This window comes from Crocodylus porosus, unplaced genomic scaffold (assembly GCF_001723895.1).
Source record: "Crocodylus porosus isolate Cpor-Errol unplaced genomic scaffold, CroPor_comp1, whole genome shotgun sequence".
Lineage (NCBI taxonomy): Eukaryota > Metazoa > Chordata > Crocodylia > Crocodylidae > Crocodylus > Crocodylus porosus.
Window position 1 is genome coordinate 81,076,479 of NW_017728886.1, and position 16,877 is coordinate 81,093,355.

General features: G+C 47.4%; 1 protein-coding gene across 2 annotated transcripts in view; it reads right to left on the minus strand.

Annotated features, from left to right (window-relative positions):
- Positions 1 to 12,962, minus strand: part of LOC109311789 (transmembrane protein with metallophosphoesterase domain-like) — a 63,334-nt gene extending 50,372 nt beyond the window's left edge. Inside the window, exons 1-2 of one of the 2 annotated variants that reach the window (XM_019537642.1) lie at positions 12,858 to 12,938; positions 4,922 to 8,746 (exon numbers count right to left, since the gene is read on the minus strand). In XM_019537642.1, the coding sequence (XP_019393187.1) occupies positions 7,337 to 8,656 (1,320 nt within the window). In that variant the 5' untranslated portion in view covers positions 8,657 to 8,746; positions 12,858 to 12,938 and the 3' untranslated portion in view covers positions 4,922 to 7,336. Of the gene's footprint in view, positions 1 to 4,921; positions 8,747 to 12,857 lie in introns of those variants that run through there. The other variant, XM_019537637.1, reaches the window with a different exon arrangement.
- Between the last annotated feature and the right edge of the window lie 3,915 nt (positions 12,963 to 16,877).

Genomic DNA, 16,877 nt, shown 5'->3' on the forward strand with positions numbered 1-16,877 from the left:
ATCCTGTCCTGAGTGGCATGTGGCTACTCCTCTTCTCACATGCACCGCGTCAGCAACGTCAAGCTGACACAGTGCATGTGGGAACCTTGTCCCTTCCCCAGCCCTTCAGCAGCCATTAGGAAGCTGCTGAGGGGCTGGGGGAGGGACAAGGGGTGGGAATGAAAGTAAACAAGTGTTTACTTTAATTTCCCGTCGCAGCCTCAGAAAACAGCTTGCTGGGCCGCATGTTGGACAAGCCTGTTTTACAGCCTTCAAACTTAGCCAAATAGATCTAAGGAACCACAATAAACCTGTAAGTTAAGTAATGACTAGAGTTGTATGGTTCTCCATAGCTGTACTCATTTTTCATTCTGTTAAGTGGGTGTAAGTCACTACCTTTATGTGGTGGTAGCACTATAATCACCATGATAGTTTAAATACAGAAGACTCAAGAGAGCAGAAACAACCAGAATGCTAAAAGCTCAGCTTTCTGTACTGAGCACTCTGAATCAATACACATGCCCTCTGAAAAGGGACTGAATTTCAGTGACCCTTCTGCTAGATTTGATGTTGAAAATTAAACAAGAGGAGTCGAGTACAGAGAGATCTAGGTATACGGTACACCTGATGTTCAGTGATGTGTTAGCTGAAAGTCTTCAGAGCTTAGTTTCTAACCAGAGGGCCACTGGAAGTTAAAGGGCTAGCATTTCTGCAAAGTTCCTGCACTACTTGAAAGATGTGTAACCAATTTTCAAAAAAAGATAGAGACAGCAAGCTGAGGGAAGGCAACTTCCTTAGACACATGACCAAAACGAGATGACAGACTGCTGCCCAACGGGATAAATGATCTATAAAAATGGAAGGATAAAGAAAGGGATGCATATTACAATCATACACCATACTTCTGCAAATCTGGCTCCAGTCTCAAATTGCTTACTAAAATGAAACATATAATGGCCAACTGGAAAAACTTTGGTTTAGTGACTTGTCAGACATCACATGGAAATTGTACTGAAAGCAGCGACACACCATGTTTCAGGGCAGCAATCAACTGTCTTAACCATGAGACTTCTCTTCCTGACATTGTCTGCGTCATCCCTGGCACTTTCCAATGTCAAATAAGGAAGCACGTGTTTTACGTACAAAAGTTCCTTTAACACACAACCCTGAGTCATCCCTGGAGCATGCCCAGCCTGCGTACAGAATGAGAGTGCACTCTTAAAGACTATATCAGAGTACATGCACAGTTACGGGGGCTGAATTACAGCAATCCAAACAATCTTAAATTCTGTTTTTTCCTAACTTTTGAATACAGGCAGCCCTCGACTTAAGATGTTTCAAGTTACAACAAATGGTACTTACACAGTTTATAACTTGACACCCTGTTTCAACTTTCTGATGTCAGTTTAAACTTTACAAAGCTTGATCTGATGCGACGCCATGCCACGCCAGCGAACAAGTTAGCTGCATCGCTCATCTCCCAGGAGAACATCTGTCCAAACTTCCTTGGACACTTTCTTTAAGAAAGCAGACAAGGCTCCAGAAAAACCTCCAGCCAAGACTCCTAAGAAGACTCCAGCCAAGAACCCTTCAAGAAGTCCAACTAAGAGCCCTTCAAAAAGTCCAGAAGTCCTTCCAAGTCAATACGATTGCTGTTTACAATATAAATACATTTATGTAGCTATATTACTCATGTAGAACTGATCGAGTACAAAATTCTGGGGTATTTTTGGTGAAGATAGGGTATCAGCCTTGGTTCAGGAACCAATCCCCCATTTATAACATTTTTCCCATAGGAATAACGGTTCCAAGCTATGATGTTTCAACTTAAGACACAGCTTTCAGGGATCAACTGTGTTGTAAGTCTGAGGACTGCCTGTATTTAATTTTGCAACCTCATTTGGGTTTTTCTTAACATAGATGTGTGTGTACTGCTTCCATGTCTCTCTCTGAAAGCTAAACAGAAAACAAAAGTGTTATTGTCCAGAACTAAACAGAACACCTTCACACATCATCAGAATCGCTGAGCTATTCAGATCCAAAGCACAAACTTGCATACCATGTGGCTAATGAACCTACTAGGAGCAATCAAAAGCTGATATGGGGCCTTGTCACAGAATGGGGATGAGGATACATTTTGCTGGTGGGTTTCACAGCTCTTTGCTGAAAATATTACGATACCCAAGCTCTGTTGGGCATGTTTGACTGATTAGTCACTTCTACAATTGCCTCCCTGCCTCCAGCAAAGCCCTTCTGCTCCCATACCTCCATCCTCAGCTCCTTCCTTGTCTCCTCCCTTCCGACCATCTATTTGGGCCTGCCTATATTCTCTTCACATTCCTACTGCTCTCCTCTCCATCCTTCTACTATTTCATCCTCAAAGTCCAACTTCCTCCTTTTCCCACTGGGCTTCCACTTCTGTCCCCGTGCCACTCCACTATGGCACCTGCTTCCCTTCCCAAACCTCATTCTTTACTCCTCTGTATTTGGGGAGTGTCAGGGGATCACCACGTAAGGGCATCCCAGGTTGTCTAGAATGCCTTGGCCCAGCCATCAGATTCTGATTTCCACCCAATTCTCGCCGGCCACAACTTGATGGATTGTTAATTTGGAGGCGATGTTACCTCCAATGAGTTTTGTTACAGCACAAGGCACCCACCAAGTGGGGCTCCAACCTCCCCTTTCACCCCAGCCATACACCAACCAATTATCATGGTAACAGATATAACCTAGAACATATGCGTGTGGTTGGCCTGACCGTTTTCTCTAACTGAAGGCCAGCTATCGTTTCTTCTTCAGGATAATTACTTCTGATATGGAAAAGAGTCTTTAAACTGTCCTGTTTGTCCAGTCTGATAAACTGAACAAAACCTCTCTCTCTTCTTTTCCTTTGTCCCTGTTTTCCGGCACTTGATGCCGAGGACCCAGCCATCCTGAAGGACTTCCTTCACTCAGCAGGACAAAGAAAAACCGCCGTGGGGGAATCCTCCCCTTTTTTTGTAAAAAGAGAAAAAAAAAACAAACCATAAAAACCCCTGAACTCAGTGTTTCTACTGATGCCGCCCCACAGGTATGGTCCCTCTAAGCCACAATCCCTCTTGGCTGGCTAGGCTTCCCTAAGGGGTTCCTCTAATTGCCTTCATTAATGCGAGTCAGTGCCCCCTGGGGCTACAAGTCTCAGTCTGCATTGCCAGTGAAATGCAAAAGAAAAAAAAAGACTTCCCTGTATATTCAGGTTTCCCTCCGCAGTCCACAACCTTCAGCTGCCATGTTTGGATGGACAGCCATTCTCACAGAGCTCCTCCGAGCTCAGAGACTGTCTAGATCTCAAACCCCGGTCCCAGGGAATAGCATCTTGGCCCTTAACCAGAGCTTCCCTCCTGCTGGTGTCCTCTCTGCCCCCACTCTCCTTCCCCAGGGAAAACTTCCAGCTAGAAGTAGCTCTGGGGCACCGGGAGGATCCAATCTGACACTCTGGTAAATTCAGTCTTGGGCACACCAGGCGGTCCTGCCTCAGCATCATCACTGCCCTCTCAGGTAAGCAGGGATCATACTTGTCCTCTGAAGAGGCACTACCAGCCTCTTTATAAGGTGCATATACCTCTTCCCCACCCCCTCACCGCTGTTTCGGGTCCAAGCCCACTCTCCTCCCCACCACCACCACTTCAGGTCCAGCACCACTCCCCCTCTGGGTCTACATGGCCTGAGTCTGCCAGCCTCCTTCCCCACTCCTCTCCCTTCCTCCCTGTGTGCCACCTCCCCCAAGGCACAGCACTGCATGGCATTCCTGGTGGGCCCAGCCCCACCCCCTCCCTCCATCCCTGTCTGCTGCCTCCTCCCCCTCCCTGCCAGCTGTTCTGGGGGGCCAGGCAGCAGGGGGGCACTGCCACCATCATCCCCCGCTTCGCCTTCTGGCAGGGAGGCAGGAGGGAAGCCCAGCTGCTCAGGCAGCTGGGACATGTTTGGCCGCACAGGCCGGGCTGCCCAGCCAATTAGTGCCCACTCCCCTTGCAACTGGCCCGGAGCATTACAGACAGACAGACTAAGCCTTTTATTATACTAGAATATTCACTACTGCCATTTTTTTTTTTATTTCCTAAAGTAGGTCTCTCTAGATATCCATTTCCAATGACACCTAGCCACAAAATAACGAAAGATAACTACAGAAGAGACTTTTCCTTGATCAGTGAACAATATTTTATTAAGTTGGACAGAACACTAACATCAGGTATCAGTGCACTGATTATACAGAAATAAACACTTCCTTAATACAGGTTGTTTTATAATATAAGCTATTTCAGTCAATCTATGATTTGGGTATCTCTCTGTGACATAAGTAGGCAATGTTGCCTTTTCAATAAATTCACCTTCTAGTAGTAAACAAACCCTTTGGCTAAATTCTCAACCAAAATAATAAACCCATTCACCACTAAAGTTAATCAAGACAAAAATAGATTTAGTACACAAGGCAATAAACTATTAGGAAAAAGGGGTTTCCATTGATTCAAAAGGCATTCTAATGCACACATATGTATTTAATGTGCAGCAAGTTAAGTCACCCATGCATTCGTGGTAGGAACCATTTCTTTGTATTGATTTTTGTGAATATTTGTGCTTTCTTGGAAGAGATAGGACAGGAATTCTGAGATGGACACAAACATGCACATACGCCTACACATCAGGTTCCCCATAGTGCAACTCTCTCCACAGAGGTAACTACCTAGATAATAAGCGTGCATCGCACACAGTAATTACCCTCAATTTAATCATCAAAAAATCCAACTGGACTCAATGGTTTAGAAGGAATGTTTTGCACTACTCAACAGAAGACAAACTTCAACTCACATCTTTCACAGAGACAATGCAGGCCAAATGCTTGTAGGAGCTGGGGTTCATCACTGCTGCCTATATGGTACTTTTAAGCCAGGTAGCATCAACTCTATTTAGTCATGGAAAAAAGTCAGAGGAAGATGTGTACAAAAACATAGCAAGTCATGCAGGGGAAACGAGGGATCCCAAGGCATTTCCTTAAGTGAAAGGTGCTCAAACACAAAGCACTCTGTGAAGGTGGAGCTTCCAGCATTAGCAATGGGCTTGGTCCAGACAAGAGGACGGTTGTTCCTGCTCTGCCAAAAGCAGCATTTTTCCTGCTCTACCAAAAGCATCACATGCCTCTTTCCCATTTGTTAATACTGCCTTTCCTGAGCAGACTTATTGTGACACTCAGATCCCACAGCAAAATTGGCCAAATCAACTAGATGGAGGTACAAAAAAGTTATACGATTTGACCAGCAAATCAGGGGAAGTATGAACAGAACACTAAAACTTAAGACTTTTGGGTCCCTGTGTTGGTCTAAGACAGGGGTCAGCAACCAATGGCCTACAAGCCAGATTTGAGCTACAGGAGCACTTCAGGGATGGGCAGAGAGGTGAGGAAAAAAATCAAGACAGGCAGCAGCAAGGGCATCTGCTCCTCCCTGAACTGTGCCTTCCTCTGCCATGTGCCACTGATCCCCTCTGCAGCACCCAAGCCACCTGCTGCTGCCTCAGTCCTCCCTGTGGTGAGGGCTGCTCTCTCTCCTCGCTACTACAGCTTCCGCTTACCCACACCATCAAATTCACTGTCACCCATTGCCGTCGGCTATGGGGGGGGGGGAAAAAAAAATCAGCAGCACTCAGTGGCAAAGTAAGTAGGGGAATCAGTGGCTTGAGACAGGTGACTCCCAGGCAGCTGGTTTGGAATTCCTGAAAGGTTGCCCACCTTCCTGAAAGGCTCCTTGTCCAAGACACCAGTTTACCCATAGCCAGTCCACCAGCTAAGAGAAGGAACTTTGGTTCTGATGGACAGGAACACAGAGAAAGAGCTGGATTTCATTTGCAAATCTTGGGACAGAGGAAGAGCTGAAAGGATGTGGTTAGACTTTTTCACCTTTTCCCTTTGAAACTGTAACACTGAAAGCAAAGCTATGCTAACTGTATAAGTTTACAAGTGCACTTCAGTCAACTTGGACAATATACACAAATCAGTTCCAATTCATTTTGTGAACTTCATACATCAACAGCAGTATGCTGGGGAAGCAAAAACAATGGACTAATTTTTAAAACTAAAATTAAGACGCAAGCAAATCACTGATGCTATCAATATTACATAGCGCTAAAAATACAGCAAATTCAAATACACAATCAGGCGCCAGATAACACCCATTTAAGTGGGGGCGGAGATGGGTGGAAGGATTTCCCTACATAACAAAATAAGAGTTGAAGGTCAGGTTATCAGGAAAATACAAAACTAACCTCCCCAAAATGGAAGCTGACTAGTATTTAGTCTAGCTATGCTTTAGAGACGCTATCAATTTGAAATCTAGATAACACTGAAGTGCATCTAAAGTTTCAATTATTGATGTTAACTCTGAGTCACATTTGCCTTTCTTTTAAGTTGTCTCCTTCCCCATTGTCAAGGGAAAGCCTACTCAACCAGAAAAAAGAAACAAAAACCTGAACAAACAAACATGATTTTTCCCTGGTCTTGTTCACTTCCAGATTTCAGGCATTACTTACCAATAAGTTATCAAATGCTCAAACAGAAAAAGGATGTCTAAGTTAATGGTGTCATTTTCATAAGTCATTATCAGGTATCTACTGGAAGTCTGGTTAAATTCTGGCAAAGTTAAAAAGGCAGCTATTACCACCTTTCCCTATTGCAATCTAATCCCATCATCATAGATTTCAGGAGTGAACACATGGGCATCTACTTGGTTTAACATTACAGTGGTATGAGAAACCCCAGGAAAGACTTGGGACCCCAAAATATACAGCAAAAGAATTTGAACAGACATTATTTTCACTTCTGTAAGAGCAGTTGACGACCCAGACACCCATTACTGGCATTTTGCAGGATTCTCTACACCTGAATGGAGACTTTGTAGAACACTGCAAAATCTGCATGCGCAACATCATCACATTTCCCAGACAACAGAACTATACTTCATCATGACCTAGATGACACTGTCAGATACCAGCAAATGAGAAAATAATGGAACATGAGTTTGAATAAGTTACATATATTAAGCATGCACAACGAAGCAGTTATCACCATGCCATCAGTGTTTAGATTTATATTTTAAATGTTGCAGCCCAACAGAAAGAGGAGCAGTAACTGACTTATTCAGAACTTCCACACATCTGTGATATGTGATAGGTCTAATCTGTAACAGAAGTAGCAAGTCCACCCATACCTAGACTTTACACTCCTCTAACTTCCTAGGCACATGCTGAGTATGGACACAGGTCACAGACCACTAGGACAACTAACTGCATTGGTGATAAAAATTACAAAATCTTGAAACTGATGGGCTGTTCAGGAAGAACGCAGGATGATCTCTGTTATTTCAGCTCTGCTGCCCAGCCTCATTGGCACTCCAAAATACATAGTCCCCGGGCTGACGTATACAAAGGTGCTTTGCCCAACTTTGTACAAGCCAACAAAGAAGGGATTCATCAAATATGCCCCAGCATTCAGAGGAAACATCTGACCACCATGAGTATGTCCGGAGAGCACCAAGTTTATGTCTGGCCGATCTTGGAGAGCCCATTTTGCAGCAATTGGCTGATGAGCCAGAAGTACTATTGCACGATCAGCACTACAGTCACTTAGGGCTTTCTTTAAATCCATGCCATGCCCAGAATAGTGCAATACATCTGCCTCAATATCATCAACCCCCGCCAGACAGAACCAATCATCACTTTTCCTTGGTGACCTGATCTTCACGTTCTCATTGTGGAGTGGACGAATATTAAATGACTTCAGCAATTCAAACCAGTTGCTTACATCAGAGGTATAATACTCATGATTGCCCGTGACGAAGTAAGTTCCCAATGGTGAACTCAGCTCGCCAAGAGGTTCAACAGCAGGTCGGATGGCTGTCACTTCAGAATCTGTTAGATCACCCACAATCACAGTGATATCTGGTTTTAAAGCTTTGACCATCTTCACAATCATTGCAAGTTTAGTCTTCCCTACGGTAGGTCCCAGGTGGATATCTGATAACAATACCACCTTCAAGCTGTCCATTGATGAGGGAAGTTTGTGAACTGGAATTTCCACCAAGTTTATTGCAGGAGGTTGGGCAGCATTCAACAACCCAACAGTGGTCAGGGCAACAGTTGCCATAACAGCCAAAACTGGCTTCATTGCCAATCTACTGCTCTTACTGACACCAATTGTCTTCACACCGCTCCCAGCCAAGAATTTATAAACTTGCTCTACAGAACCTAGAGTGAAGAGGAAGAAAATAAGGATGATATAGGCTCCTAGACATGTGTAAGCAGCTAATGAAAAGATGTAGGGCTCTTCTGCCACTAGAAACAGCAAGGTAAAAAAGCTTGAGTGTGCCAATACTAGAAAGGTTAGCACAATGATTTTCCATGGCCTGAAACAAAAGGAGTTGGCAGCTGAAGACCGATAGAATATGGCCACTGTACTTCTCCAGATGTGGAGAGACCCTATCATCATAAGCACATTAGCAAACAGCATCATCTGTAACCTGAGCAGCCACCTCCACGTCCTGAGTTCAAGTCGCTCCGCCAGGTAGGTCCGTGATATCATCATGGAAAAGAAGACAACTCCAGCAGCTACTGCAGCCTTTGCTTCAAGAGGCAATTGCTTGAAGGAGATCATCTCTATTCACCGATGTCCCAGCTCTTTCCTTTTCTTTACGAGTCTCCAGTTGGTAATAATGTTATGAAGGTACTTCTCATTCAACTAGGCCTGCAACCAGGAACCAGCATCAGCTTTCTGATAGTAAAATACATTCCCCTTTTCCCAGTCTGGGAGCCAGAAAAGTATTATCTGGCACCAGTCACATGACACTAGGGTTGGTTGAATGACAACTGTCACTGTCAAGAATATTTCAAAAGAAAAGAAAAGGTTCATTGCTTTGAAATTAAATACAGATGCAGCAATATGATTATACTGAGCTATGACAACCAGGCTCACAGCTCTACTGTCTTCCTTCCTCAAAGTTTTCATTAAAAAGTTATCACCACAAAACCTAAGAACACCAAGCCAACAACAAGAATTTGTCCCAAAATTTGGGGGCATTGCCTCACAAACAACATGGCAAGAACTGCTTTTCAATAATCAATATAATATTAGAAAACTCTTGTCAGCTTCATGGCTGTGCTGCTTCTAAAATTATTGTACTATGCTCAATACCCACCCAACTAACCCAGTCTCCAAGAGGTAGGTGTGCCTTTACACGATTTTATCTAACGTAGCAGGCATCATTGATACACACTGTACTAATGTCAAGGCTCTCACAAAAATATCTTGCCAGCTAACTTAGGCAACCAGAGTTTTGGGAAATGAAGGATAGTCCATTTATGACAGACCTTACAGCTGTTCTCACCCTCCCACCCCTCAAAAAATTATGAAAAATCAGGGAGACAGGACCACAAAATCAAAACAGAAGACATAAAAATGCTTCTGCTATGTATATTTTCCCCCTAAAACTGTTGATCCTTAATTGAAAACATGTTAAGTTTTCCACTGTGGCCAACCAGAATGGGATCATCCTCACTTAGCCCAAGAAGGGGGTCAAAACCTCATGAATCTCTGCCTTTTCTTAAAAGTAGTCTCTAGACTTTTTAAAAGAAATTTGCATGCCTCCTGTCTCATACAAACAAAAGGCAACATTCAGTGACTTAGGGTTTCCAACTTTTGGTTTCAATTCCACACAGTCCAGAAGTTCAGTACTGTCAATTCTCATGATTTTTGGCATTGTTCTTAAAGTCTACACTTTGGAAATGTAGAAAACTTCTTTTATATATGTGGATGTTTGTGCCCAAAAGCTTGCAAAGAACAATTTTTCCAACTATTTAGTCTAATAAAAGATATCACATCTACCCAAAGAACCTTGTCTGCCTTGTTATCCTTGGGGTTGTAGCCATGTTGGTCTAAGGACACATGCAGGCAAGGTTCTTTGGGTAAATCTGATATCTTTTATTGATCTAATAAAAGATATCAGATTTACCCAAAGAACCTTGCCTTGTTGGTCTCAGGTCATTCTAGTTTAATAATGGGCAAAAAACATTGAGAAACTATTTCATTAACCTTTCCTAAAACAATGATAAAGCTCCTCAGCTATAGCTGTTGTGAATTACAAGAGCATAATCCTGCTACTATATTGCTTGCAAAACACTTCCCACAATTCAATTCATATTTCTCTGGAGCAAAAACAGCGAATGAAAGCATGTCAACAAAAAATATACAAAACTATATAGCAGCCTCATAAAGCAATTGTGAAAGTGTCTCAGCTCAGGTCAAAAATTCTACAGATCCATATTTACCAGTGTGATAGTCCATTCACTCACTCATGGCAGTTTTGCATGAATTTAGTGTGGTGACAGAAACCTGCCACATCTTCTGAAGTCTAAGCCAGGATTCACAGAGGTTCTTTTCCAACTTGTGTTTAGTTAGTCGGGGAACTAAAGAACACAGAAAACAAGTGGATCTGGTCTGTGTTCCATATCACAGCAAACAGGCTCTTTGGAAGTAGTTACAGTGAAGTTCTGTATCTTTCCTATGGAGGAAGCAAAACTTTGTATTTTTAAAAAAGCAGAACCTGAGGTTTGTTTAGTCTTTCCCCCAGATTGATAATTTAAAGTAAATCTATTACAAGATCAAAACTATTTTATAGGCTGCATTCCATTTTAATCAAGGAATAACCACTTCCATAGAAGTACCAAGCTATTTATTGTGTTATGCCTTTTGGAACACAATGTAGTAACATGCTACATTAAAGAGTTTACTGAGAATGCCAAGCGCTTGCTTCAAACGCACAAAGGAAGCATGGTCTCAGACTCAGGCTAAGAAGTGACAACACAGAGTCTTGTCTTTGCTTGAATATTCGTCTCCAATTCTAGTTGATGCATACCCAATAGCCTGCAGTAATAACAGGGGAGCTAACTATTGCTCCATGGGTATTAAGCCCAGGTTAACCCGGTACATCCAATAGGCCTGTCTTTTCATGAATAAGTTGCCCCCCAGATTTAAATGATGCATAATAATAACAGAGGGGACTAACCACTGTTCCACAGGCCCAGGTTAACTCTATGCATCAAATCATGTATTCAAGAAAACACAGGCCTATTTGATGCATAGCATTAATACAGGCTTAAATTAGTCTGAGGCATTAAAGTGCAGACAGTGTTAGGATTCAGAGCTCCAAGAGCCATCTTCACCTTTTTATGTAACAAGACCCCCAAGAAAGATGAGTCAAAGCAAGGAGCCCATGGCTGGGCAGCCCCAGAAAGCTCATGATAGGCAGCTAGGGGCAGATAAATATTAATTTTCTAAATTTTTTAGGGGCTCCATGGGCTGGATAGAATGGCCTGGCAAGCCACATCCAGTCCCCAGACCGCATTTTGCCCACTCTTATTCTATGCCTTCCAACAAAGAGGCTGCTTTGTTACCAGAGGCCTGGGATGCCAAACCTGCCAAAATGTTAAAGCAACTAGCAAAACCATTAAGAATCCAGAATTAGTAGAGATGGTGTGGGAGAAGCGTGGCCCAGAATAAAGGCTAAATATCACAGGAAGGAGAGGGGGAGAGCAGCTCTGGCCTGCATTCAGGATTCTGAATAAAGTGATTCTGATTCAGGATCCTCTCTGAACCATCCTCTGAATGGTGCAGAATTCCTGCAGAGTTTGGTTTTAGAGCTTCTATGACAACTCCACCCACAGCCCTTGTAATTCTCTAGGGCAGAGGTGCTCAATCCCTGGCCAGCTGGGCAGATAGAGCCCCTGCTGTTGTGTCATCCAGCTCTCAGGGGGGAGAGCAGTTGCCACTCCTTTGTTGCCAAATGTCCACACCTGTGGGCAGTGGAGGCTAGAGAGTGCAGCCCTATACTAGAGCAATGGTGCAGGGGGGCTGTATGGCAGTGGCGCAGAGACTGATCCCTGAGCATATGGCCAGACAGGCAGAGTGGGGTGCCAGGGCCCATTCCCGGCATGTGAAGCCAGGTAGAGGTAAAGTGGGACATTAAGATGTGATTCTGGGCATATGCAGTTGAGCAAGATCAGCACAGGGGCCAATCCTAGCATGCAGGGATTGGGCAAGGGCCGCTCAATCTTGGTGCTTGGGGCCTGATCCTGGCACATGGGTCCTGGTGGGGGTGCTGTGAGGTGCCAGGGCCCAATCTAGGCATACCAGGGCCTATCAAGACCTGTCAAAGACCAAATCTGGCTCACACATTTGCCCCCTACCATAAATCAGTCCTGCACGGCCAAGAGGCTGAGGGCCACAGCTCACAACCTATTCCAGGACAAACAGCACAAGAGCAACTCCCAGCAGAGACGGGGGGGGGAGGGGGGAAACTGTCTTATTTTATTCCCACAGCTTTCCCGTTTATTTCCCATCGCTTTCAGCAGCTGCTGCACATGCCTGCCCCAGCTCCACACCCCAACCCCAGGATCAAGATGAGTGTCCTCTAATGCCACCTGGCTGAAACCCAGATCCCTACACAAAGTCTCTCCCAAAAAGCAGGAAAAACGGGCCACAGCGAGGAACCCGAGACTGGGCAGTTCCAGGCAGCACATGATCGGGTGAGGAAGAAGAGAAAAACAACAACAGAAAACAGGAAACGTCTACAGCACCCGGGATTCCCACGCGGTCTCCCATGCAGGGTCTGATCAGGTGTGGCCGTCCACACCGCCGCTTCGCCCTGCTCCTGCGTTAAGCCCGCTGCGCCTCTTCCCTCCCGGCAGCGAGCGGGATCCGGGCGCGCTACCCCGGGCTCGGGCCGGGAGGGGGAAGGCAGCCCGGGGCACTGGGCAGCCCGACCCCCGGGGCAGGGGCAGGGGCAGGGGCAGCGACTCACCGCGGGCAGCAGGGCGAACAGCGCGGCCAGACACAGCAGCGCGAGCGGCATGGCGGGTCCAGGAGCGGAGGAAGCCGGCAGCGGCCAGCAGGGCCCCGTCCCGTGACCGCCGCCGGGTCAGGTGACTGCTCCCGCCCTGCCTCGGGCTCCCCCTGCTGCCTTGCCGGGCGCTCTCCCAGCCCAGGGCCCGGCAGGCCTGCTGCTGCCTAGTCTCCGCGATTCGGCAGGACCCAGCGCTGGCAGAGGGAGAAGAGCCCGCCTGGTGCTTTTGCCCTGCCCGCCCCGTTTCCCGTGGTCCTCGTGTGCCCCACACGGGCGCAGTGGGTCACGTCCACCTGGCAGGAGCGCCATGCTGGGTCTCCCCCCACCTGTGCCGTGCGCCCCCGCAAGCTGCGACTCAGCGTCCACCCATCTCCACGCCAGCTCTGCCGCGTCATCGCAGGCTGCCCCGCAGGACACCAGGCCGCCGTCGGCAAGCATCCCTGTCCCTCCACGTGCAAGGCCCGAGGCCGGGCCCAGCACACAGCCAGGACACACCAAACCCCAGCAGAGTCTCCTACCCCATGCAGCCTAGGCCCTGCCAACCCCCAGCCTGATGCTCCTAATCAGCAGATCTCCCAGGCCCCACTGCCACTACCAGGCCTGCAGCTCCCCCCCATCGCACCTTGCTGTCAAATGGCCAAGGCCCAAGGAGGTGAGGTAGAAAGGCCTCACCCGGAGCAAGGTTGCAGGGGATCTTTGGCAGGTTCCGCTTCCCTGCCCATTCTGCTGCTAGGTAATGTTGTTTTTCTAGGGAACAGCTCCAGAGAGAGAGGAAAATTAGTAAAAATTTTGTGTCAACTCTGGTCAGGACAATCAGCCACCTCCATCTCAGCTCTGGGCCTTCCGGAACTCCACAAACCATCCCAAGTGGCTAGCTGACCACCACACCCTAGTGACTGCTGGTGATAGCACAGACACAACAGTTACAATTATCACATATATAATTTCCACATCTGAAAGATAATAAACTGTATCTCCAGAGGTATAGTCTCAGGGGAGGCTTCACCAAACGTCTCTCCCTGGTTCAGCTCCCACACTGCTCCAAGGATGCTCAGAGAAAGCGGAAGGCATGAACGCTTCATGTTGGTTCTTCCACTCTTGCAGATATATTGTGCAGAGCTAGTGAAGATCTTCTAGCTGAGATGAAAAGCCTGGCCACCAGACTGGTTGCTGTGTGCAGACCCAGCACTTGGTGATGCCTTGATGTCCAGAATGCAACCTTGGAGAAGTTTAGCCTGCATGCTTGGAGGCGCAATGAGGTGACAGTCCTTTATCAATAGTGTATCCTGCAGAGCAATTTTACATTTCAGATATTCCCAGCACTCTCAGGGCTCTGCCTAGTATCTGAGTAGCCTACCCTGCTTGCAATTCGTGGGCCAATGACACATTTGCAGGCAGGATCCAGCACTAGCAGAAGGATAAGAGCCAGTTTGCTGCTTTCACCCAGCCCGGCCCATTTCCCTTGTTCCTCGTGTGCCCCATGCACCCCCAGCTACTGCCTGCCGCCTCCCTCTGCACACATGCACGAGGCCACGTGGAATAGGTCACGTCCACCTGGCAGGACTGACATGCCATCCCCTCTGCTTGGGCTCACCCCACCTGTGCTCTGTGCCCCCCAAGCTGTGACTCAGTGTCCATCCATCTTCACATCAGCTTTTGCCATATCATCAGTAGCTCGGACCCAATTTTGGCTGGACCTTATCACCCACACCTATAGACAATCCAATCTATCAGACTGATACAAAGCCCCAAATCAAGGGCTTGGCTCTCCATCCCAAACCTGCAAAGTGGTTTGACTTGAATCAAGGACTTGAGTTTCCATCCAGGAACACCTGGGGAGCCAAGCACTGCAACTTCATGCCCCAGATCTGTGCCATTGGTGAGGTGGGTTCAAGGGCCCATCAGCAGAGAGAAGGGAAAATGTAATCTTTTTTTTTCCCCACTACAATCAGCAGCCAGCTCCTGTCTGTGTCTGCTAGAGTAACACACACCAGGCTCAGGATCAAGATGACTGTCCTCTAATGGCTCTGGGCTGAAGGACAGATCCATGCACACAAATACAACCTCAGAATTTGTTTATTTTCATTTATTTATTTTTTAAATGCAACCTGAAATTTCCCACAGCAAAAAAGGGGAGTTAAAGCAAGGAGGGCTTGGCTGGACGGTCCCAAGCAGCCCAGGATAGGGTAAGCAAGGGAAAAAAAGGCCAGAAAACCATACATCCAGGATTCCCAGGTGACCTCCCACCCAAGTATGAAGTACTAACCAGGCCCAACCCTGCTTAACTTTTGAGATCAGATGTGTTCAGGGTAGTATAGCTATAGATACTGCTGCTTTCACTTACCTTTTCAGCCCCTCTGTATGTTTTGCCTCCCTGTGCACACTGCTAGCCCCCCCCCAGCGTTCAATAAACTGGGATTCAGAACTGGGGTGTGACAGGTGCCAGTCATCCTTCCCAGGGTGGTTGGGAGCAGTGAGGGGGAGCTACTGCCCCTGTCCTGGGAAGGAAGCCTTTTAATGCAAAATCCGAGCCTGACCCCTACCTTGTTCGCCCCCCACCAACCCTAAACCTCACTCCTGTGCCCTGCTGCCTAGTGAGCTGATGTGCTCGGGGGGTGCATGGGGATTGGAAGGAGGAGGTAGAAGGGGGAGTTAGTTGGTGCCAGAACTGCCCCCTGGACAGCAGAGTTGGGGGGAACCTTGGAGGGAGGCTTTGTGGGGGTGGGTTGAGAGGGGTTAGTTTGCCCACAGGGAACAGGAGGGTGAGAAGGGGACACTGCCTACACTGGGATGCTGGAGCTCTGTAACCTGGATGGCCCCTCTGTAAGGAGCAGCCACATGGCAATGGGGCAGAAGCTGGGGACACACCTCAGAAAGGAACCTGCCCTGGAACAGCACAACTTTATGTGTGCTTCAAACTAGTTTAAGGCATTAAAGTGTCCATAGTCCAGGGATTCAAAGCTCCAGAAGCCTCCTTCACCTTTGTATGTAACAAGCCCCCAAGATGAGTCAAAGCAGGGAGCTTATGGCTGGGCAGCCCCAGAAAGCTCAGGATGGGACTAACCAGCCACCCCAGGCTGAAAAGTCTGGGGTGGAGGATACTTGCTGGTTGTAGGATCAGATACAGCATTTAAACAACGGAATGTTTCTCAATCCAAAGGATTTGGAACTGATTTGGCTCAAATGAACTGCAATATGAAAAAAATTCACAAAAAAATAAAATAAAGCCTCTGCTGGAAGCCCCAGCTCAGGGGGACCCAATCCAGCCCCTTATTCTTCACCCAGCCCTAAACCCCACTCCTGGACCCATCTGTGCCCTGCCACCTGGCAAGCTGACGTGCTCTGCTGCCTGATTGTACCAGGGTGCATGGGATTGAAGGGGAGGGCAGAAGGGGGAGTGGGTTGGTGTCAGAACTGCCCCCTGGGCAGCAGGGTTGGGGAGAACTTGGGGGAACCTTGGATGGAGGTTGGGGGGGAGGGGGCTAGTGTGTCCAGAGGGGAAGGGGCACTGCCTGCACTGGGATGCTGCAACTTGGATGAAGAGCAACCCCATGGCAATGGGGCAGTACAGTGACGATGCACAGGGGCTGCATGGGGATGCATGTGCACCCCCTGAGAGCACTGGTGCATCCCCTGACACACCCTGCCCCTGCTTAGGCGTTGGTCAGGTGGGAGCACCGGTGCCCCCTGCTGTGGGTGCTGGCCAGAGAGTGGGAGTGCCACTTCCCCTCCCCTCAGTCACTGACTGCTTGCTGGGTGGGGCACGTGCCCCACGACTAAGGTGGCAGCGGTCACCCAAGGACCGGTAGCTGGGGACATGCCTCAGGGAGGAACCTGCCCTGGAGCAGCGCCCCTTTAAGCTGCCTACAGTGCTTTTTTTTTTTTTTTTTTTTTTTTTTTGCACCGGTCCTGGAAACACTGCAATACCAGGTCAATGCATGGAGTGGATGGAGCACGCTCCAGGTCCACCAACCAATA